The sequence below is a fragment of the Myotis yumanensis genome, unplaced genomic scaffold (assembly GCF_028538775.1).
Source record: "Myotis yumanensis isolate MYYU_CA2020_CCGP unplaced genomic scaffold, mMyoYum1.0.hap1 SCAF_5, whole genome shotgun sequence".
Taxonomy (NCBI): Eukaryota; Metazoa; Chordata; class Mammalia; order Chiroptera; family Vespertilionidae; genus Myotis; species Myotis yumanensis.
Genome location: NW_027223756.1, coordinates 87530177 through 87551158, shown reverse-complemented (window position 1 = coordinate 87551158; position 20982 = coordinate 87530177). Strand labels below are relative to the sequence as shown.

General features: G+C 57.1%; 3 protein-coding genes across 5 annotated transcripts in view; 1 reads left to right on the top strand and 2 right to left on the bottom strand.

Moving 5' to 3' along the window:
• The window catches only part of MAST1 (microtubule associated serine/threonine kinase 1), a 34267-nt gene extending 22201 nt beyond the window's left edge, over nucleotides 1-12066 (top strand). For 2 of the 3 annotated variants that reach the window (XM_070416229.1, XM_070416226.1), the window contains 16 exons: nucleotides 254-339; nucleotides 428-636; nucleotides 4483-4621; nucleotides 4739-4871; nucleotides 4996-5161; nucleotides 5262-5363; nucleotides 5516-5638; nucleotides 6075-6184; nucleotides 7517-7695; nucleotides 7771-8021; nucleotides 8334-8540; nucleotides 8752-8981; nucleotides 9293-9415; nucleotides 9508-9644; nucleotides 10454-10641; nucleotides 10727-12066. In XM_070416229.1, coding sequence (XP_070272330.1) covers nucleotides 254-339; nucleotides 428-636; nucleotides 4483-4621; nucleotides 4739-4871; nucleotides 4996-5161; nucleotides 5262-5363; nucleotides 5516-5638; nucleotides 6075-6184; nucleotides 7517-7695; nucleotides 7771-8021; nucleotides 8334-8540; nucleotides 8752-8981; nucleotides 9293-9415; nucleotides 9508-9644; nucleotides 10454-10641; nucleotides 10727-11988 — 3645 coding nt within the window. In that variant the 3' untranslated portion in view covers nucleotides 11989-12066. The remainder of the gene's footprint in view (nucleotides 1-253; nucleotides 340-427; nucleotides 637-4482; nucleotides 4622-4738; nucleotides 4872-4995; nucleotides 5162-5261; nucleotides 5364-5515; nucleotides 5639-6074; nucleotides 6185-7516; nucleotides 7696-7770; nucleotides 8022-8333; nucleotides 8541-8751; nucleotides 8982-9292; nucleotides 9416-9507; nucleotides 9645-10453; nucleotides 10642-10726) is intronic. The other variant, XM_070416228.1, reaches the window with a different exon arrangement.
• Nucleotides 12067-12303: 237 nt separating this feature from the next.
• Nucleotides 12304-14649, bottom strand: DNASE2 (deoxyribonuclease 2, lysosomal). The gene is made up of 6 exons (XM_070413996.1): nucleotides 14424-14649; nucleotides 14159-14306; nucleotides 13983-14061; nucleotides 13522-13677; nucleotides 13234-13431; nucleotides 12304-12835 (listed from the first exon to the last, which is right to left on the bottom strand). The coding sequence occupies exons 1-6, from the start codon at nucleotides 14516-14518 to the stop codon at nucleotides 12456-12458; spliced, it is 1056 nt and encodes a 351-aa protein (XP_070270097.1). The 5' UTR covers nucleotides 14519-14649; the 3' UTR covers nucleotides 12304-12455.
• Nucleotides 14650-15639: 990 nt separating this feature from the next.
• Nucleotides 15640-19700, bottom strand: KLF1 (KLF transcription factor 1). The gene is made up of 3 exons (XM_070413995.1): nucleotides 19567-19700; nucleotides 18104-18929; nucleotides 15640-16292 (listed from the first exon to the last, which is right to left on the bottom strand). The coding sequence occupies exons 1-3, from the start codon at nucleotides 19651-19653 to the stop codon at nucleotides 16117-16119; spliced, it is 1089 nt and encodes a 362-aa protein (XP_070270096.1). The 5' UTR covers nucleotides 19654-19700; the 3' UTR covers nucleotides 15640-16116.
• Nucleotides 19701-20982: the final 1282 nt, after the last annotated feature.

Sequence of the window (20982 nt, the reverse complement as noted above, 5' to 3'; positions counted from 1 at the left end):
TTATGGATTTCTGGGAGTTCTTTCTATATTAGGGTGATTCTTTTGTAGGCCTCTTTCCTAATGGAAAAAAGTTGGGAATATAGCTTCAAAGTGAGACCGTCTTGGGCTCAAGGCCTGATTTTGTTGCTTCCTCACTGTGGCACTCGGATGAAGGATGCATCCCCACCGTGCCTCAGTTTCCCCATGGCTAATGGGGTAACAAGAGTCTCCATCTTACCATGATGATGGTGGTGGTCTCATGTTCCCCCTTCAGGGCCGCGGCAGCTCCACCAAAGCTAAGAAACCGCCTGGCGAGAATGACTTCGACACCATCAAACTCATTAGCAATGGTGCTTACGGGTGAGCCACCTGGGGCTCTGGCGGGGGGAGGGTAGCGGAGGCCGGGTGTCTCGAGGTGATGGCCGGTCCTCGCTCTCTCCCCCTGCAGCGCTGTCTACCTGGTGCGGCACCGGGAGACGAGGCAGCGCTTCGCCATGAAAAAGATCAACAAGCAGAACCTGATCCTGCGCAACCAGATCCAGCAGGCGTTCGTGGAGCGCGACATCCTCACCTTTGCCGAGAACCCCTTTGTGGTCAGCATGTTCTGCTCCTTTGAGACCCGGCGCCACCTCTGCATGGTCATGGAGTACGTGGAAGGTGTGGCTGCCTGCAGAGCTGTAGGGAAAAGGGAGATTCACGCTGGTCAGGGCTACTGAGTGGCCTGCCTGAGCCCCCGGCACCATATTGATGATCCACCTATTCACCCATCCAGTCACTGACCATCCATTCCATCTGTTCATTTCTATCCAGCCATCTATTTAGTTGATCTGTTTTCATTTTATTCAATATCGAAACATCCATCCAATTGTCCATTTATCCATCCATCCTTCCATCTCTTCATTTGCTGTTTTTCCACCCATACATCTGTTTATACATTACACATCTATTTTATTTTTAATCCTCACCTGTGGATATTTTTCCATTGGTTTTTTAGAGAGAGTGGAAGAGAGAGGGGAAGACAGAGGGAAGTACTGACGTGAGAGAAATATATCGGTTGGCTGCCTCCTGCACGTGCACTGACCAGGGCCCAGGCCAGGGAGGAGCCTGCAACCGAGATATGAGACAGGTGCCCTTGACCGGAATCAAACCCTGGACCCTTCGGTCCTCAGGCTGATGCTCTACCCACGGAGCCAAACTGGCTAGGGCCATTATACATCTATTTTTTAAAAAAAATTAATAGACTTCATTTTTTAGAGCAGTTTTAGGCTTCCAGACTAAGTAATTAGAAAGTACATTGAGTTCCCACATACCCCTTTCCTCCAGTCTCCCTATTATTTACATCTTGCATTCGTGTAGTACATTTGTTATAATTTATGAACCAATATTGATACATTATTTTTTAAAAAATATACTTTATTGATTTTTTACAGAGAGGAAGGGAGAAGAATAGAGAGTTAGAAACATCGATGAGAGAGAAACATCGATCAGCTGCCTCCTGCACACCCCCTACTGGGGATGTGCCCGCAACCAAGGTACATGCCCTTGACCAGAATCGAACCCGGGACCCTTCAGTCCGCAGGCTGATGCTCTATCCACTGAGCCAAACTGGTTAGGGCAATATTGATACATTATTAACTGAAGTCCATAGTTACATATTAGATCCACTCTGTGTTGCACATCTATTTTCCATTCTTCCATCTTTTTATATGTCTGGCCATTTATTCATTCATAAATTATTCACCCACTTACACACCATCCATCCATCTACCAATACCTATTTATCTATTTATTAATCCACCATCCATCCTTCCATTTACTATCTGTATTTTTATTATTCACCCAAATCTCCATTCTAGCAGCCATCTCATCTAGCTATCTCTATCCACACATTCATCTACCATCCATCCATCAGTTTATCCAGCCATCTAGCCATCTAGCCATTCATCCAACCACCAATGTATATATTTTTCATGTTTATCCAACCACTCATGCTGATAGTTATCCAAATACTATTATATCATTGCCCAAACCCACACATACTATGCTTATTAGGATACACACGTGATCTTCTGGGGCTGCAGTTATACCACTCCTCAACCTCAGTCAGCCATCCATTCATTCAGCAGATGTCCCCTCATTGTCTCCCTTATGCACCTGCTGTGCTAGGTGCTGGTGGCACAGTGGGGGCCAGACAGGCGCACTCCCCTCTCATGGAGATTATATTCTGGGGAGACAGACAATAAACAAAACAAGCAAAGGCAATAAGGTCATTTCATACAGTGAGGACAGTCATGAGGACCTTAAGGCTTAAGGAGGCCATAGGGACATAGGCGGGCAGGGGCCTCTCTGAGGCCTGCACTAGACCTGGAAGAGGGCCCCCAAGCACAAAGTCTGTTAGGTGAGAAGGCATCTGGTTTTGAGGTAGCAGTTTTCAGCTGGTGCCACAAGAATTTTTAAAACATGCAATACCTGACTTAGCCAGTGGCACTGACCTCTTTTTTTTTTTTAATATATTTTATTGAATTTTTACAGAGAGGAAGGGAGAGGGATAGAGAGTTAGAAACATCAATGTGAGAGAAACATCGATCAGCTGCCTCCTGCACACTCCCTACTGGGGATGTGCCCGCAACCAAGGTACATGCCCTTGACCGGAATCGAACCTGGGACCCTTAAGTCCGCAAGCTGACGTTCTATCCACTGAGCCAAACCGGTTAGGGCCTCTTTTTTTTTTTTTCTGTTAGATTGTCAAATAAAAAAAATGACTACAGCCAGAACAACAATGGCTGTTTGGTGTGGATGAATCAAAATTATACCTATTTGTATTGGTCAGATTGGCAAAAATAGACATTTTCTGGTGTGCTGAAGAATTTTAGTTATTAGTTTATGTGTGCCATGAGATGAAAAAGGTTGAAATCGCTGTTTTGAGGAGCAGCAATGGAGCTGGAGTCAAGTGAGCAAGTGAGAGGGAGGGTGGGGGTAGATGAGGGTGGAGAGGTAAGGGGTTAAGCCTGCAGGGCCTTGCAGAGCCTGGACTGCATTGGGTTTCATGCCAAATGCAACAGGCGGCCACTGGAGGGTTTTAAGCAAAGTTGACATGGTCTGACTTACGTTTTAATGCTATTTATTGAGCTGCTGTGTGGAGGAGAGAAGAGGGAGACCAAGATGGAGGCAACTGCATGGGTCTGAGGTCAGGCAGAGGAGAGAAGTGGGTGGAATTGGGATCTTTGATGGGTTGAGCACACAGTAAGTGTGCATTCTTGGGCCTCCTGAACAAGGCCCAGCCTTAAAGTCTCATTTGCAAGTCAACCCAGCTTTGTTCTCAGTGTAAGTGTGTGTCAGTATTACCTGGGGTTGTGGCCAGATGCAGATTCCTAGGCTCCATTCCTAGGTCTGATCATCAGTTTCCTGGCAAAAAACAAAAAAAAAAAGGAAGACATTTAGTGATTTGTGAGCAAAACATCCATGTTGCCTTCAGAAATGTCTGTATCCAGATGCTCAAACCATGTCATCAGGAATCTCTCCATTTCTTGGCTCTGCTCTCCCATGTGTGGGCTTCCCTTAGATAGGCCATAGTGAGGTGTCATCCAGCAGATCCCACTTACATCCTGCTAGTTTAGCCATCTTTGGGGAGAGTGGAAAGTTGGAGGGCTGAGCAACTTGGGTTTGCTGCTGCACTGGGAAAGAAATCTGGTCCTTGTGAGAAAAAGGAGGAACGCCTATTGGGGGAGCCTAACATATGAATGCCGATCACAGTAAACCTGGTGGGAACCAGGAATCTACATTTTAAGGCACAAGACATTCAGGATTCGAACTCCAGGAGATCAAGGGCGGTGTTCCCAGACGCAGTTGATACCCAGGCAGCAGTTGGTACCCACCAAACCTCATTTCCACCAACTCCCTCCACGATCCAACCTCTGAGTCTCAGATCAAGCCAACTTTGGAAGATGGTTAAGGGGACAAGAGGAGCCCTGGCTGCTGTGGCTCCGGTTGGTTGGAGCCTTGTCCCGTGCACTGAAAGGTTGCGGATCTGATTCCCAGTCAGGGCACATAATCTGCGTTGCAGGCTCACTCCCCAGGCCCAGTGTGGGGATGCTCCAGAGAGGCAGCCCCATCCATGTTTCCCTCCCTCCCTCCCTCCCCCCCTCCCTCCCTCCCTCCCTCCCTCCCTCCCCCTTCCCTCCCTCCCTCCCTCCCTCCTTCCCTCCCTTCCTCCCTCCCTCCCTCCCTCCCTCCCTCCCTCCCTATCTCTCTGAAAAGGTCAGTGAACCTGTCCTCAGGTGAAGATTTAAAAATATATTAAACATTTATAAAGAAGACAGGAGGAGCCTGGTAGAGGGCACTTCCTGTGGGGCCCGGGAGAACGAGGCGCCTCGCTGTACTTCCGTTTTCCTTCGCTGCAAAATAGGGGCATGTGAGGTGGGGACTGGTGCTGTCGTGCATGTGGAGTGCACAACCCTGGGGCAGGGGTGCTTCTCTCTTTACATGGGCCTCCTTCACACGCAGGCGGGGACTGTGCTACCCTGCTGAAGAACATCGGGGCGCTGCCCGTGGAGATGGCCCGCATGTACTTTGCCGAGACGGTGCTGGCACTTGAGTATTTACACAACTACGGCATTGTGCACCGTGACCTCAAGCCTGACAAGTGAGCCTTGACTTTTCCCGTCACCCCCGCCCCCTGCCCCTATGTAGGCGCTGGCATGGAAGGGCCAGGAGGGAGGTGGGCAAGCCTCACCTCTGAGACCCCTGCTTGTGTTTGCAGCCTCCTCATCACCTCCATGGGCCACATCAAACTCACGGATTTTGGCCTCTCCAAAATGGGGCTCATGAGCCTCACCACCAACCTGTATGAAGGCCATATCGAGAAGGATGCCCGGGAGTTCCTGGACAAACAGGTGTGTGTGTGGCTGTGGGGGGAAGGAGCCAGCAGGGCTTCGGGGCTCAGGGTGGGGTGGGGAGTGCCGCCCCCCTCCGAGGCCCCTCCTGTGGCCAGAGTGCAGGCTGACCGCCTGCCCCTAGGTGTGCGGAACCCCAGAGTACATCGCGCCCGAGGTCATCCTGCGCCAGGGCTATGGCAAACCGGTGGACTGGTGGGCCATGGGCATCATCCTCTACGAGTTCCTGGTGGGCTGTGTGCCCTTCTTCGGAGACACGCCCGAAGAGCTGTTTGGACAGGTCATCAGCGGTGCGTGCCTCCTTGGTGGCAGGTGGGGGGCCTGGGGACACGGGCAGACCCAGGGCCTTTTGTACCCAAAAGTGACCCCCCCCCCCACCTTGCTCTGCAGATGACATCCTGTGGCCCGAGGGAGATGAAGCCCTGCCCACAGATGCCCAGCTCCTGATATCCAGCCTCCTGCAGACCAACCCCCTGGTCAGGCTTGGGGCAGGTAAGGGGTCTGCTGTACCGAGAAGCTAAGGGCTGGGCTCCAAGTGCTGTGGCCCTGGAGTAGGAGACGGGGGTGGGTGGCCGGGCTCGGGAGCTGGCCCTAAGCTGTCGCAGGGATTCTCTCCGGGACCCCATCCACTCCTCCCTTTCCAGGGGGTGCCTTTGAGGTGAAGCAGCACAGTTTCTTTCGAGACCTGGACTGGACAGGACTGCTGAGGCAGAAGGCAGAGTTCATCCCCCACCTGGAGTCCGAGGATGACACCAGCTACTTCGACAGTGAGCTGGGAGAGGGGGTGGAAGCTGGTGAGAGGGACCATTGGGCAAGGCCTGGGCTGGAGCCCAGCTGGGTAGGAGACCCGCCGCCCAGACAGAGGAGAGGGATGGCCTGGCATAGGGGTGAGGCTCAGTATGAGCAGTTGGTAGGAAAGGAGGGTGGAGCCTGGATAGCAGTGAGTTCTGGAGTTGGGCCTGGGCTACTGGGCAGTGCTAGGACCTAGAAGGAGGCAGGGCAGGGGCTGGCTGGAGGGGAGGGGGGCTGGGCCATAGATGGGGTCTGCGGGTGTGGCCTCTGGACGCTGGGCTAATGGAGCCTCTGAGAGTGGGCAGAATCCCAGCCTGGAAGCAGGGCCAGAATCAGATTCTAGATTGGGACGGGGCCATGGCGGCGCCTGCAGCCCTGAGGAGTGGTCACGGTCCACCCCCCCATTCCCAGCCCGCTCAGATAGGTATCACCACGTGAACTCCTACGATGAGGACGACACGACGGAGGAGGAGCCTGTGGAAATCCGCCAGTTTTCCTCCTGCTCCCCGCGCTTCAGCAAGGTGAGCCAGGCTGGGTTAGGGTGGGGCCAGACCCGGGAGGGTGGGGCGAGGTCGGGAGGCGGGGCTTGGGGGGTGGGGGGGTATCTTTTTCTCCAGCAGGATGAGGGCGGAATTGGAGGTGGGCCTGAGTGGGCGGGGTTGCGGAGCTGGGGGAATCCCGGTAGGCCCCAGGTCCCCCGGCTGGGGAAGTTACTGAGGGGGCGGGACTCTGAGAGTGACAGGGCCTGGGTGTACGGGAGGGCTTTTGGCATTGGGTGGAATCTAACAGGAATCTGGACAGCAGCGGTACTGAGGATTCACAGTGGGGCGGAGCTAGGTCTAGATGAGGCGGGGTCGGGACCTTGGGGTGGAGAGGATGAGCAGTGGGGGCGGGGCAAAGGTGCACGAGGTCTCGCCTGGAGGAGCAGCGTATAGTGGTGTGGAGAGCCCAGATTGGGGTACATATGATTGGCTGGGAACTGGGAAGGTGGGGCAGGAAGGAGGGCAAATTCGTTAAGATATGAGTAGGATTGCCCTAGCCGGGTTGGCTCGGTGGATAGTGTCGGCCTGCGGACTAAAAGGTCCCAGATTCGATTCCGGCCAAGGGCACATGCCTGGGTTGTGGGCTCGATCCCCCACATCGGGGAGCATGCAGGAGGTGGCCAATCGATGATTCTCTCTCATCATTGATGTTTCTATCTCTTTATCACTTTCCCTTCCTCTCTGAAATCAATAAAAACATATTTTTTGAAGAGATTATGGGCAGGGTCTAAGGCAGCGGTTCTCAACCTGTGGGTCGAGACCATCGGAAAACACATATAGCATATCAGATATTTATTTTTTTATTTTTTATTTTAAATATGTTTTATTGATTTTTTACAGAGAGGAAGGGAGAGGGATAGAGAGTTAGAAACATCGATCAGCTGCCTCCTACACACCCCCTCCTGGGGATGTGCCTGCAACCAAGGCACATGCCCTTGACTGGAATGGAACCTAGGACCCTTCAGTCCGCAGGCCAACGCTTTATACACTGGGCCAAACCAGTCAGGGCTAGCATATCAGATATTTACATTACAATTCATAACAGTAGCAAAATTACAGTTATGAAGTAGCAACGAAAATAATTTTATGGTTGGGGGTCACCACAACATGAGGACCTGTATTAAAGGGTCGCGGCATTAGGAAGATTGAGAACCGTATATGTGGTGGGGTCTGAGCTGCAGATTTGTATGTGGTTGGGCGACAATTCAGAGATGGGCGGGGCCCAGCCTTGGGAGAGCGGAGCGTGTCCAGTAGCAGGAAGCCCATTGGTTCGGGAGCGTGCCTCTCACCACCGCTCGCCCTCCCTTGCAGGTGTATAGCAGTATGGAGCAGCTGTCGCAGCATGAGCCCAAGACCCCGGTGGCGGCAGCGGGGGGCAGCAAGCGGGAGCCGAGTGCCAAGGGTCTAGAGGAGAAGGTGGCCGGCAAGCGGGAGGGCCTGGGTAGCCTGACCCTGCGCGAGAAGACCTGGAGAGGGGGCTCCCCAGAGATGTGAGCAGGGGCAGGGCTAGGTTTGGGGAGCGGGAATGAAGAGGCCTGTCGCCTCTGACGACGCCCCCCTTTCAGCAGCAAGCGCTTCTCGGCATCCGAGGCCAGCTTCCTGGAGGGGGAGGCCAGTCCGCCCCTGGGTGCGCGCCGCCGGTTCTCGGCGCTGCTGGAGCCCAGCCGCTTCAGCGCCCCCCAAGAGGATGAGGATGAGACCCAGCTGCGCAGGTCTGCCAGGCCCACCTCTGACCCCCCAGGCTCACTGGACGCACGGGTCCCCAAAGAGGCAGCTCAAGGGGATGGCTCTGCCAGTGGCGGGGACTCCGAAGCCAGTGAGTGCCCCCTCCTGCCGCCTTCCCCAGCTCCCCCGCGGCCATAGATTGAGCATTCAGTAAGCCTGGTACTGTTTCTGGTCTGGGTTCTCATCAGCCTGAGGAACGGGGTACCCCGCATTCCACGCTCTCAGTCAACAACGCATTTGAGCACTTCTGTTTACCAGGGGTTGTGCCGGGTGCATGTCACCTGCTCCCAGGAAACTGACATTCCAACAAGGGTGAGACGTGGGAAAAGCATTCCAGGCAGAGTGAACACAGGCCAGAGGCCCTGACCTTGGACTGCCTCCTCACCCACCTGCTCTGTTGCAGCGGACCAACCACGCCCAGGTGACCTCTGCCCACCTTCAAAGGATGGGGACCCATCAGGCCCGAGGGCCACCAATGACCTGGTTCTGCGCCGGGCTCGGCATCAGCAGCTGTCAGGGGACCCAGCAGTAGAGAAGCGGCCTTCTCGAACCGGGGGCAAAGTCATCAAGTCAGCCTCTGCCACTGCCTTGTCCGTCATGATTCCGGCAGGTGATGCTGGGCCCCACCTGGCAGGGAGGGCCTGCCCCCATTTGTGCCAGGACAGGCCAATGAAGACGCTGCATTTTTCCTGTGCACAGTGATTGGCACTGGGGTGGACCAATGAGAGCTCTGGGACTTTGACTAAGGAGGTGGGAGGAGCAGATACTGGGAGAGCTGTGATCGCTGGCCTTGACCTCTGACCATGGTTCTGTGTCTGCAGTGGACCCTCATGGAAGCTCACCCCTGGCCAGCCCCATGTCTCCACGATCTCTCTCCTCCAACCCGTCCTCGAGGGACTCCTCACCCAGCCGGGACTACTCACCGGCTGTCAGTGGGCTCCGCTCCCCTATCACCATCCAACGCTCTGGCAAGAAGTACGGCTTCACACTGCGAGCCATCCGCGTCTACATGGGTGACTCAGACGTCTACAGTGTCCATCACATTGTCTGGGTGAGCACTCATGGGTGGGGTCTGTGTTCCAAGATGGGGGGTGAGGGAGAGAAGCTCCCCTTTAACCCCCAGAAATGAGGGACAGTTCATTCCGGATCCAGGACGCCTGGCTGAGATTCCTATGACCTTCAGTGCCCTTCCCCCTCTGAGCTCCAGTTTCTTCAGTTGTAAACTGGGAAGAGTAATTACTATTTCATAAGGTGTTACAAGGATTCAAGTAAATGCAGAGCTAGGTGTGGGGCACATCAGCTTAGGGAGCTTCCTGGTTACTGATCCTGTTAACCCTGCACCGTGTGGCGCCCTGTCCCCAGCACGTGGAAGAGGGGGGCCCAGCCCAGGAGGCAGGGCTCTGTGCGGGGGACCTCATCACCCACGTGAACGGGGAGCCTGTGCATGGCATGGTGCATCCTGAGGTCGTGGAGCTGATCCTTAAGGTGAGTGCCAGGGAGGTAGCGCGCTGGGGAGAGGGGAGCGGGGGTCCTGGGAGCTGGAGCTGCCTGAACATTTGCCTCCCTTCTTCCCCCAGAGTGGCAACAAGGTGGCAGTGACCACAACACCCTTCGAAAATACCTCCATTCGCATCGGCCCTGCCAGGCGCAGCAGCTACAAGGCCAAAATGGCACGGAGGAACCGGAGACCCTCGGCTAAGGAGGGCCAGGAGAGGTGGGTGGGACCGAGTGCGGAGGCGGGGCTATACAAGCAGGCATAGAGGAACACTCCAGGGTTTGAACAGTGGGCAGGGCTAACATGGGAGGGCCGGGCCACAACTGTGGACAGGAGAAAGAAGTGTGGGGGCTACCGAGTAAAGAGCAGAAACGAGAGGACGTGGGGGAGCGGGGGGGGGGGGGGAGCACGGGCGGGACAGTGCCAGGTGCCTGAGCTGGAAGAAAAGCGTTGGGTTGTGTCTTGGGCGGGGCCAGCAGACATGGATTAGCGAGGGCACAGTCCAGGAGGTGGCCTTGTCCTTTTGAGTGTGTGTAGTCCACTGGGAGGGCTAGGAGAAGGGGTTTCTACCTGGAATGAGCGAGCCAGGCAAGGCTGGGCCAACTGAAATAATTCTTCCCTAATAGGTAGGGGGAGCTGGGAGAGGGAGGTGGGGCCAGGAGAGTGTTCTATTTTGATTAGTGGGTTTGGCCTGAACAAGTCGCGAGTGGGGATTTACTAGTGAGGAGCCAGACTGAACTGAGTCAGGTGAACTTCTTCCCTCCCTGATTGGTGAGTTGTAGCAGGAGAGGGCGGGACTAGAGAGGTGGGAGGAGCCAGAAGAGGTTGGTCCTGCTTTGATAGGTGACTCCAGCAAAAAAATAGGTGGGAGGAGCCAAGCGGACCCAGGTGGGAGGCTCTTTTGGTTTTGATAGGTGGGTTGTAGCGGGAAAAGGCGGGGCCATAGGAGTGGGCGGTCCCAGGGGCTGAAGCCGAGCCGGGGGTTGTGAATTTGGTCTAAGGTAGACGGCCCTCTCCTTACTCCCCAGCAAGAAGCGCAGCTCCCTCTTCCGCAAGATCACGAAGCAGTCGAACTTGCTCCACACTAGCCGCTCGCTGTCGTCACTAAACCGCTCGCTGTCGTCCAGCGACAGCCTCCCGGGCTCGCCCACCCACGGGCTCCCGGCTCGCTCACCCACCCACAGCTACCGCTCCACACCCGACTCCGCCTACCTAGGTAAGCTCTGGGCCGGCGCCGGGCGGCGGAGGCGGGTCCCCCCGCGGTGCCGGCCCGCGGAACACCCCCTCTTGCCCACCCTCAGGTGCCTCGTCCCAAAGCAGCTCCCCCGCCTCGAGCACGCCCAACTCCCCGGCGTCCTCGGCGTCGCACCACATCCGGCCCAGCACGCTGCACGGCCTGTCGCCGAAGCTGCACCGCCAGTACCGCTCCGCGCGCTGCAAGTCGGCCGGCAACATCCCGCTGTCCCCGCTGGCGCACACGCCGTCCCCCACGCAGGCCTCGCCGCCGCCGCTTCCCGGCCACACGGTGGGCAGCTCCCACACGACCCAGAGCTTCCCGGCCAAGCTGCACTCCTCGCCGCCGGTGGTGCGCCCCCGCCCCAAGAGCGCGGAGCCCCCGCGCTCGCCGCTTCTCAAACGCGTGCAGTCGGCGGAGAAGCTGGGCGCCTCGCTGGGTGCGGACAAGAAGGGAGCGCTGCGCAAGCACAGCCTCGAGGTGGGCCACCCGGACTTCCGCAAGGACTTCCACGGGGAGCTGGCGCTGCACAGCCTGGCCGAGTCTGATGGGGAGACGCCGCCTGTCGAGGGGCCTGGTGTGCCCCTGCAGGTCGCTGTCCGCCGCCTGGGCCGCCAGGAGTCACCCCTCAGCCTGGGAGTGGACCCGCTGCCGCCCCAGGGCACCTCCAGGCCGACGGGGGCCTTGAGTAAAGAGGAGTCCCCCGGCGGTGCGGAGGCCTGCACCCAACCCCGCGCGACGACTCCCGTAGTCCGGACCCTGGAGCGGGATGCCAGCGGCACGCGGCACCAGAGTGTGCAGACGGTGCAGACCGAGGATGGCTTGGGTGGGGCGGCTAGGGCGGTCGCCAAGGCCGCACTGAGCCCGGTGCAAGAACATGAGACAGGCCGGCGCAGCAGCTCCGGTGAGGTGGGCACGACCCTAGTGCCCATTGTGGTAGAGCCCGAGCGGCCTGGGGCCAAGGTCGAGGTGCCCCGGTGTCTGGGCTCGGACTCTAAGGGGTTGCAGGGATCCGTACCCCTGGTGCCTCCCGCACCAGAGATCCTCCGAGGCCCCGAACGCCGGGGGCTGGAGATGGTGGAGGAGCGGATCACGCAGAGCGGGCCTCGCTCCAAGCCCACCTCCCCCAAGCTCTCCCCAGAGGCCCAGACCCCTTCTGTAGCCCCTACGAAAAATGCAACAAGTAGCACAGGGCCCCCAGCCCCACCCACTCCCCTGCTCCAGGCCACCAAGCCTGAGGTGGGGCTGACTTCCAGGTACCCCGCTGAAGCTGTGCCTCCATCAGGCCTGACCAAAAGGGCCCCCTGCCCCATGCCCCCTGGCCCATAGCTGAGGGGGCCGCTGGCCCTGCACTGTACAGCCGCCTGTATACATATGTACACATATAAATAAAGTGTGTCTGTGCTTCGTGAGCTTTCTGAGGCTTGCCCCACCTCCCTGGCGAGGCAAGGTTTTAGCCCTCCTGCCTGTGGTCTTGTTAAGGGGAGGAACGCCAGTCCTGGTTACTATAGAGAGGGGAGGGGAGTCTTATGTGGATCTTTCCTTGTGGTCTCACCTATGAGCCAGCTGCCCCTGGGCCCCAGGAAGCTGCAACGCTGTTCTGAGTCCCAGCACCCACCTGAAGAAAAAGTTAACAGCCCCATCTACCACTTTCCTTTTATTCCTCATAAATTTTGAGTCAAGTGTTATGGTTCCCATTTTGCAGATGAGTAGACTGAGTCACAGGTTAAGGCACACAGTTAAGGTCACACAATAAGGGACTGAACTGGGATTTAAACTGAAGTCCAAACGGGCTCCTATATGCTCTGCTGGGCTTTCTGCAGATGAGGTGCTGCTCTGCTCTTACAATGTTCCCAGGCCTTCACCAGAGGCTGGAAGGCTTTCCAGAAGGCAGGCAGCTTGGTACATAGTGTGCCCCCACCTCGGTGCTCCTCTGCACTGTTCCGATTCATGTCACCCACACAGGCCCAGGGCCCTTCTGGGGCTACACACCACTTGGAGTGGTCCTTTGAGGTATTGAAAGTGGGCCCAGCTGGTCCAGGGAAGGCTACCTGAGTCACATCCAGCACTTGCTGGGCCCCGGAGCAGTTGGAGGGCAGGATGCCAGCAGAGTGTTGCCAGAACTGGACCTGCAGATTGCTTCCAAGGGCTTCTGCCAACCAGCCGGAGTATAGGTCTGCAGAGGATGGAATGCGGGCATGGGCAGGGTCAGGGTCAGTGCTAGGGAATCCCTAGGCTACTGGCCCTCTCTGAGCTCAGTTTCCTTGGTTGTCAATTCCTGGCTAACAGCTCTTACTAAACACTACATTCATTACTTCATTCACAACAACTCTTTACAGTAGATATTAATACCCCCATTTTCCCAGATGGGTAAAATGAGTCCAGGTAAATGATGTACCTACCACACCACCAGAAACCAATGGCTGAGCCCAGGCCTGTGGGTTGTGTATCTCTCATGTGTTTATGGCTCCCAAAGAGTTCTAGTTCCCACCTCCAACTTGCTCTCAGCCATGGACACACCTGACACCACCTCTGCAGAGAAAGCATTCTTCAACCCACACCCTCAGGGCTCACCATCTCCAAATTTCCCAAATTTGGCAAAGCTCTGGAAGGTGGCCCCGGCCTTCGATGTGAGTGTCACGCTGCTGTTCCAGGGTCCGTCGAGAACATGGTGGCCCTGGACCACCTCCCCCAGGTCAGGTAACTTCTTGAGGAAGAGCCCTTCCAGCTGGTGGGCATACACATTGGGGTAGGTGTAGCGCAGCTGTCTGCCTGGAAGGCAAGGGGAGGAGAAAACTAGGGACTGTTCCACATCCTGGTCTGGAAACCAGGGAATCACCCTGCTTCCTTGTCCCCACTCACCAATCGTTGAGAACTGGTCGAACGGAAAAGACACGCAGAGGAGGGTCTGCCCATATCTGTGGGCTTTAAGAGACCAGTTGTATGCAGCGGGTGGAGGGAACCCTGGAACGCTGTGGATCAGCCAGAAGCCCTCGTCTTTGTCCAGAAGCAGCACACCTGAACCAAAAGACAGGCTCAGGGGGAGCTGCTCAAGGCATCCCAACAAGCACATGTGCAGCCAGGAACGTCCTGGGTTTGCAGGGAGTGTGGAGAGGGTGTGGGCAGTCTCTGGACCGCTGCTGAACTCTTTCCGCAGCCCACTGTTGTCACAGTCCAGAGAGAGGCAGCATTTACCTGAGATAACCTGTTACCCTGCCCCTGTGTCCTAAAGGAGCCCCCTCCCGCCCCTGCAGGTCAGGAGTCAGCTGGGGGAAATGCATAAGGAAGCCAGAGCCCTTCTCCAGCCCCCAGTCTGGCCTCACCCTTCGTGTGCCCGCGGCTGGAAGAGTTCTGAGTCCCGTAGTTATTAGGTGGCTGGTCATTGTAAAGTAGGAAGGCAAGCTGGGGGAGATGGATGGGGCGACATGAAGTTTTCCCCCAGGCGGGGCCCCCCGGAGTCCCACCTGGGTTCTGCCGGCTCCCCCCTCTCCCCCTTCACCTGGCTGGTGTTCCGGTACAGCGGCAGCAAGCTGCGGCCTACGGCGCCCTTCAGGCTGTCCATGGACCCCGTACCGTCGCGCCAGCCCCCTGAGCCCGCATCCAAGTACTTGTACTTGTTACTGGCCGGCAGCTTGTAGACGACGAACCTGGAGGTTGGGAAATGGACAGAAACGGAGGAAGGGGAAGAGAACAAGCCCCCGGCTTCACCCGGGTGCAGCCATCCGCAGTCCGGCCCGGAGGGCACGGTCGGGCCCCGCACTCACCAGTCCACGGGCTGCCCGGAGTCCCCGTAGCAGGTCAGCGTCCCTGCCGGGACCCAGAGCAGCGCGCCCAGGAGCAGCAGGCTCAGCGTGGCCATGGGGCTGGAGTCGGGGAGTCTGTGTTGGGACCCCGAGACGCCGGATCACGAGTTGGACCAGGCCGGGTCCTTGGTGACTTTCATTTCCCCAAACCCTCCAGAGTACCCAAGGCGGAACCTCTCGGGATGAAACCCCGCCCCTGAGATGAGAAGCTGAGATTTGAAGAGGCAGGCCCTGCCCCTGGGGGCGCGGCTTCCTTTTGGCGGTCACTCCCCTAAGATCCGGTCCTCATTCATCCAGCCTACGGTCGCCTCCTATTTCCATTGGATGCGCCCCCTGATAGACTCCACCCCCTGACGGCTCAGACCACGCCCTTTGACGGCCCAGTGGTTTTGCGTGTCGCGGCCCCGACTCTACTCCTGGCCAATCACCGCTCACGTTCTTCCGCTAGGCCTCGCCTCTGTCTCTTTTGATTCTTGTTATCCCAATCCACTCTCCCGCCAGACCCTGTTCCTCCCTCGGCTTATGGGTGAGACACAAATTTATTTATTTTTTCCTTTCCAGCTTTACAGCCTGAGGTCCAACTCTTGGGACTTTTGCTCTCTTAAGGAGAGTTTGTGCCTGGCCGGTGTGGCTCAGTGGTTGAGCATCGATCTCTGAACCAAGAGGTCACAGGTTCGATTCCTGATCAGGGCACATGCCCGGGTTGCAGGCTCAATCCCCAGTAAGGGGGCGTGCAGGAGGCAACCGATCCATGGTTCTCTCTTATCATGGATGTTTCTATCTCTCCCTCTCCCTTCCTCTCTGAAATCAATAAAAAAATATTTTTATTTAAAAAAGGGGAGTTTGTGCTCCTTGTCCTCTCCCCTGTCGTTCTGCATATTTTCTTGAGCTAGCCAAGGGGTCACTGGATCATGGCATGGTGAAGGGTGCTGTGATTCTGGGGCCGGACTGGGGCCTCTTAAAGGGAGATGGTCCCTGTAAATGTCCCTGGGGTTAAGGCAGGAGGCAAGGAGGATGTAGCCTGATCTTGGGGTGGGGGAAAAGGGGAGGCCAGGCCTGCAGGACCCTGAGGGGTATGGCTGAGGTTAGGAGGTGAGTGTGAGAGTATGCCCCCCCAAATCACCGCTGGGGTTACATCTTCTTCCCATCATCCAGCACCCAAAACTCACAAATCCAGGCCACAGCTGAAGCTTTATCTAGGAAGAGCATTGGTACAGGACCCATAACCATTCACAACAGACGCCAGCCACTACGCGGAGCTGGGACGTTACAGTGTGAAGAACCAGGGTCTCTGAGAAGCCTCACCCCATAACCCCTTCCGCTGTCCAAGGCCGCCTGTGAGCTGGTCTGAGGGTCCAGCTCTCCAAGGGTCTGTCTCAAGTGTTTGAGTGTCCATCTGAGTCCATTTATTTGGAAGTCTGTCTCGTTGGGTCTACGTGACCCTGGGAAGTCTCTGTGTGGCTCCCTGTGGCTCAGAACATGTGGGAGCTCCCCCAGGTCTGCCTATGGGCCAGTCCTTGTTCTTCCTGGGGATCTGTGGGTCGAGAGTCCGGGCCAGGATCCATCCGAGGGAAACCGCCCTGCGTGGATCTGCTCCTGTTCCATCCCCAGACCCCAGGAAGGTCCAAGTGCCGGGGGTGGTGGTGGGGTTGGCTCAAATGTGACGCTTCATGTGCAAGGCCAGGTGATCCGAGCGAGAAAAAGCCCGAGGGCAGAGCTGGCAGCGGAAGGGGCGCTGTCCCGTATGTTTCCTGTAGTGGCGGGTCAGCTCGTCTGAGCGCGCGAACCGCCAGCCGCAGCCGTCCCACGTGCAGGCGTATGGCTTCTCCCCTGGAAGGCAAGGAGACCATGAGTGCCACTGTCTGCCCCACTCCTCCCTCAGGTCCGCCACTGCATCTGGCCACACTCCTTTGCTCAGCCTTGACCAGGACTAGGGTGAGGAGAGCGAGGCGTTTAGGGTGCAAAATTTAAGGAGACACTCTCTGGCCCTCTGCAACCCCGACCCTTCTTGTTCCGAACCTGCATCTGGCGCCAAGCCTGTTTTCATCTCCTGGGCCCAAGTCATATCCCCTGCACCACTGGCCCATTTCCTGGGCCCTGTTACCCTCCCCCTGTGTCCTAAAGTCATCCTACCCTCATCCTTTGGCCTGTCCCCTATGGTCCAGACCCCTCCTTGCTTCAGGGGCCCCTCCAGCTACTGCCCAACCCTGCCCCTGGCCTTGACCCTTAGAATCCCCTGGTGTTCCAGGCCCTGTCTGCGGTGATTACGCTCCCTGCCCTGCCCCTCACTACACCTGGCCCCACCATCTATGCGGACCCCTAAAGCAGCGGTTTTCAACCAGTGTGAAATACCTATTTAGTCAGGGTCACTGACTCCTTTACCCTTAGGTTGTTAAATAAAATGACAACAACTAACAAAACAATAGTCACCCATTGTGAGTGCCCTGTTTTGAACCATAAATATTTAGGTCATATAATAGAGTTGTATCTTATTGGTCAAGTCTCATAAGAAGGTTACATCTGATTGGTTAATTCTTGGTACCAGAAATCCTTATATGCAAGCATAGGCATCTGATTTTTTTTAAAAGTCACTTTAGAGCAAAAAGGGTAGGTAATTACTTTTTTTTTAAATCAGTCATTTTACCTATTTTTTGTCAGATCGGCAAAAAAATATAACTTTTTTTTTTTTTTGGTGTGCTGCAGAATTTTAGTAATTAGTTTATGTGTGCCAGGAGATGAAAAAGTTTGAAAATCGCTGCCCTAAAGCATAGGTCTCACTCTTCCTCCTCCCCACCTTTATTCCACAGCCTCACTCCGAGACCAGCTTCTCCTGGGCCCACCCTCCTCTGTTTTCCAGCTATTTCTCCGTATCTTCCTGGAACCACTCTGCATCTGAGCACATGAAGCGGACTCTGCCCTGTATCTCCCCCTGAGCTCCTACCAGGGACCCTACAGTCTGGCCCGCCGCCATGCAAACAACCTACTCTCTATACTCCTGGCTCCGTCCCCTGAGCCCCTGACTCCGCTCCCCGCTTGCCACAAACCTGAACCCTGCATCTTTGGCCAGGCCCCTGGCTAGCCAGACTTGGCCCCTCCCCGTAGTCCCTCCTCCAGCCCCGCCCCCTACACCACTTGCTAGGCTTTCTGCTCCTCAGCTGGGGCCCAGATCTCTCTCTTTAAAAAGTATATATATTCGAGGGAGAGAGATAAAAACATCAATGATGAGAGAGAATCATTGATCGGCTGCTCCTGCACGCCCCCTACCGGGGATCGAGCCCGAAGCCCGGGCATGTGCCCTTGACCGGAATTGAACCCAGGATCCTTCAGTCCGCAGGCTGACGCTCTATCCGCTGAGCCAAACCGGCCAGGCCGGGGCCCAGATCGTACCTGTCAGTTCCCTGAAACGTAGCTCAGATTTTCCAGGTGCTCTCTCTGCCTCCACCCGCCTCCCACCCCCGCTACTTGGCCCGTAGCCCTGCTGCTGAGGGTCCCGGTCCGCTTCCAGCTGCCTCTGTCGCGTTCCTCGCCCGGAGACCCCGCGTAGCCCCTCCTGTCATTACGGACCCGCCCCCTGGGCCGGGCCTCTAGCCCCGCCACTCTGCTCCCGAGGTGCCGCCTCCAGCCCCACCTCCGAGCCTCACCCGTGTGGGTCCGCAGGTGCGCCTTCAGGTGCGAGCTCTTGGTGTAGCTCTTGCCGCAGCCCGGGTACGTGCACGTGTGCGCGGCCTGCCTCTTGCGCGCCCATGAGCGCCGGCTGCGCTTGGATTGCACGGTCTCCGCGGTCCCTCTCGGGTCCCCTGCGGTTCCCCCGAGTCCCGCACCCGCCGTTCCCGGTCCCAGACAATTCAAGAAGGAGGGGGGCGCGGCGGAGCCGGGGGCGGGCGCCGGGAGCCCGCGGAAGAGCTGGAAGTGCCCTTGGTACTGCGGCGCCGGGTACAGTGCTGGGTACCCGGAGAGCAACCCATAGGGGGCGCCGGGCGCCGCAGGCACCGAAATCCCGGTCCGCGGAAAGTAGCTGCCGGAGGAGCCCGCACCCGGCCCCGGGTACACTGGCTGCAGCGGCAGTGCCTTGGGCTCGGGAGCCTGGACCAGGGCTGGGCTCACGAAGGCGTCGGAGGCTGGAGCTTGTGGGACCGGGCGCGCCCAGCCCGGGTGCTCCTCTGGACCCAAGGGCGCAGCCACCAGCCCCAGGCCGCCCGCGTACGCTTCCAGGGCCTCGGGCTGCGGGGGGAAGTGCGTTCCGGGACCTTCGCCCGGCGCCAGAGCGCAGGTCTGAGGCAGGCCGCTGGGCTCTGGGCCCGACAGGTTGGTGAAGAAGAGATCCAGGTCCCAGGCAGTGGCCGGATCCCTCTCGTCGTCTTCTCTCTCCCCAGGCGCGTCCTCCAACTTGGGCCTCACGTGGAGGAGCGGCCGAGTCTGGTCCGGGGGACCTGGGCCCAAGTCCTGCACGTCCTCAAAGCGCCACCACTGCGGGAGGGAGCCCATAGCGTGAGACTTCTGCGGTCCCCAGGGTACCCTTCCCGGAGACGGAGGGGCCTGGTGACCTGATGGGGCAGGCTGGTCTGAGGCTCCAGAAGGGGGTCTTGTTTGCTTGTCTGTGTTGTCTGTCCCACTCCCTCACACTGTCCCCGACCCCCCACCCCCCACCCCAGCTTCAGGGACAGAGGTCTATAGGGTCTGGCTGGCGACTGGAGATAAGACTTACACTATCTGGAGTTGTACTTAGGCATGGGGGAAGGGGTGGCAGGGCCAAGAATGGGAGGGGGGCAGCCTTGCCTCAATTTCCCCCCAGAAACTCCCACTCCTTTCCAATCCCCCTATAAGATTAATTCCCAAGATTCTTGGATGTCCTCTGGTCACCTTTGTTCTTTCCTCCTGATACCTGGCGTCCCAAGGAGCCTAGACCACCACGGGGTTCAGCTCCGAGCCGTAGTTTTCCAAGACAGAAATAGGCCCTCACACCACATTCAGATCCCTGCACGGGACTGAGAACCCCCAGCCCGGCCAGGTCTCTGGATCCCAGGGCTCGATGCAGACCTGATCCTCAAGCTCTGTGACTGCAGACCCGACCCCAGCCAGCCACCTAGACCCTGCCTGGCCTCACCTTGAGGAGGTCTTCCTGTGTGTCTGGAAAGGGGCCGAGGGCAGTCAGCGTACTGATGGAAGGCAAGGTGGTGTCAGCTGTGGCCATGGCTGGCTGGTGCCCACCCAAGGGCCTCAGGTCTCCTCTCCCTTGTGGCCTCGTGGGCTCTGAGGCTCTGATGGCCCCTTGGAAGGCTCCTCTCTGCTCTCAGCTGATTGGCTGCAACCCCTGATAAGGGTCAGGCAAGGCGGGGGGTGTCACCATTTCTGGGGAACAGAACTTGCCTTGGCCTGTTTGGCACAGTGCCTTAAAGACTGACCCTGCATCCAAAGCTCAGTCAGATGTTCAGGGGCTAGAGGTCCAGAGGTTTGGGGGTTTGGGTGTTACATAAAGTGAAGTACTGGCTCCCCCAAAGAAGGAAAGACTTGGAGGCCTCTCATTTACCTACCTGGAGAGGGGGTGACAGGCAGAATGGGGGTTCTGGGAAGGGGCTTCCAGATCCCCCTCTCCCTCAACTGGGGCCCTGCACACCCCTCCGTCTCCCCCTCCCCCAAAACAGAAACAGCCGTGCTGATGGCGGGACTTGGCACAAGCTCCCTGCCAGGCCAAGCATTATCAGACACCCCAGACGGTGGAGGCTGCTATCAGGTGGGGGCCCACACAGCCAAAGCTCTGTCCCTGGTGAGTGGCAGGGCTAGACGCTGGAGCTTCACGTTAGCTTGCCTTGAAATTGCCTGGGTTATGAACTTTCAGGGTCTGAGCCCCGTGGCAGGAGGGCCCCCTGCTCATCAGCCTCCACTGCCTACTGCGGACTCCCAGGGAGCGCTGCGGGGAGTGGCTGTGTGGAGGCTGAAGCTGGTGCCACTACAGTTGGGTCTGGGGAGAAGTTGGCCGCCTCACCTGGATGGGATGAAACCATTGGATTGGACCACAGGAAGCACCTGGCTTGCTGGAGACCCACTCCAACACTGGCCCTGGTCCTGCTACTGCCTGATTTCTGTCCCACAAGGGGGCAGGATCCAAAGTGCTCCACCAGGACCTCCACTGTGGTGCCCTGGGGTCCCGGGGTGGGCAACGTGAGCACACATCAGAGACATATAGTTCACACATACATTTACATATGTGACATATGTAACATGCAGTTACATAATGCCACAAATTCCTGGTCACCTCAGCCACACTGACCATGTAGACCCTGCCATGTACTTGTCTGTGCATCACACACATAAACCATGTAGTCAGGAAGATACAACCATGTGCTGTTTAGTTACACAATGTTGTAGTCACATAATCCCTCAGACATAGAATTCACAAGCACACGGAATTACCCAATCACATACAATCAGACAATTATAGTGGCGTGGTTTAGCTACAACTAAACAGACACAAGGGCATTCTGAGATATGTGGTCACAAAACTATAGAAGACGCAGTCACA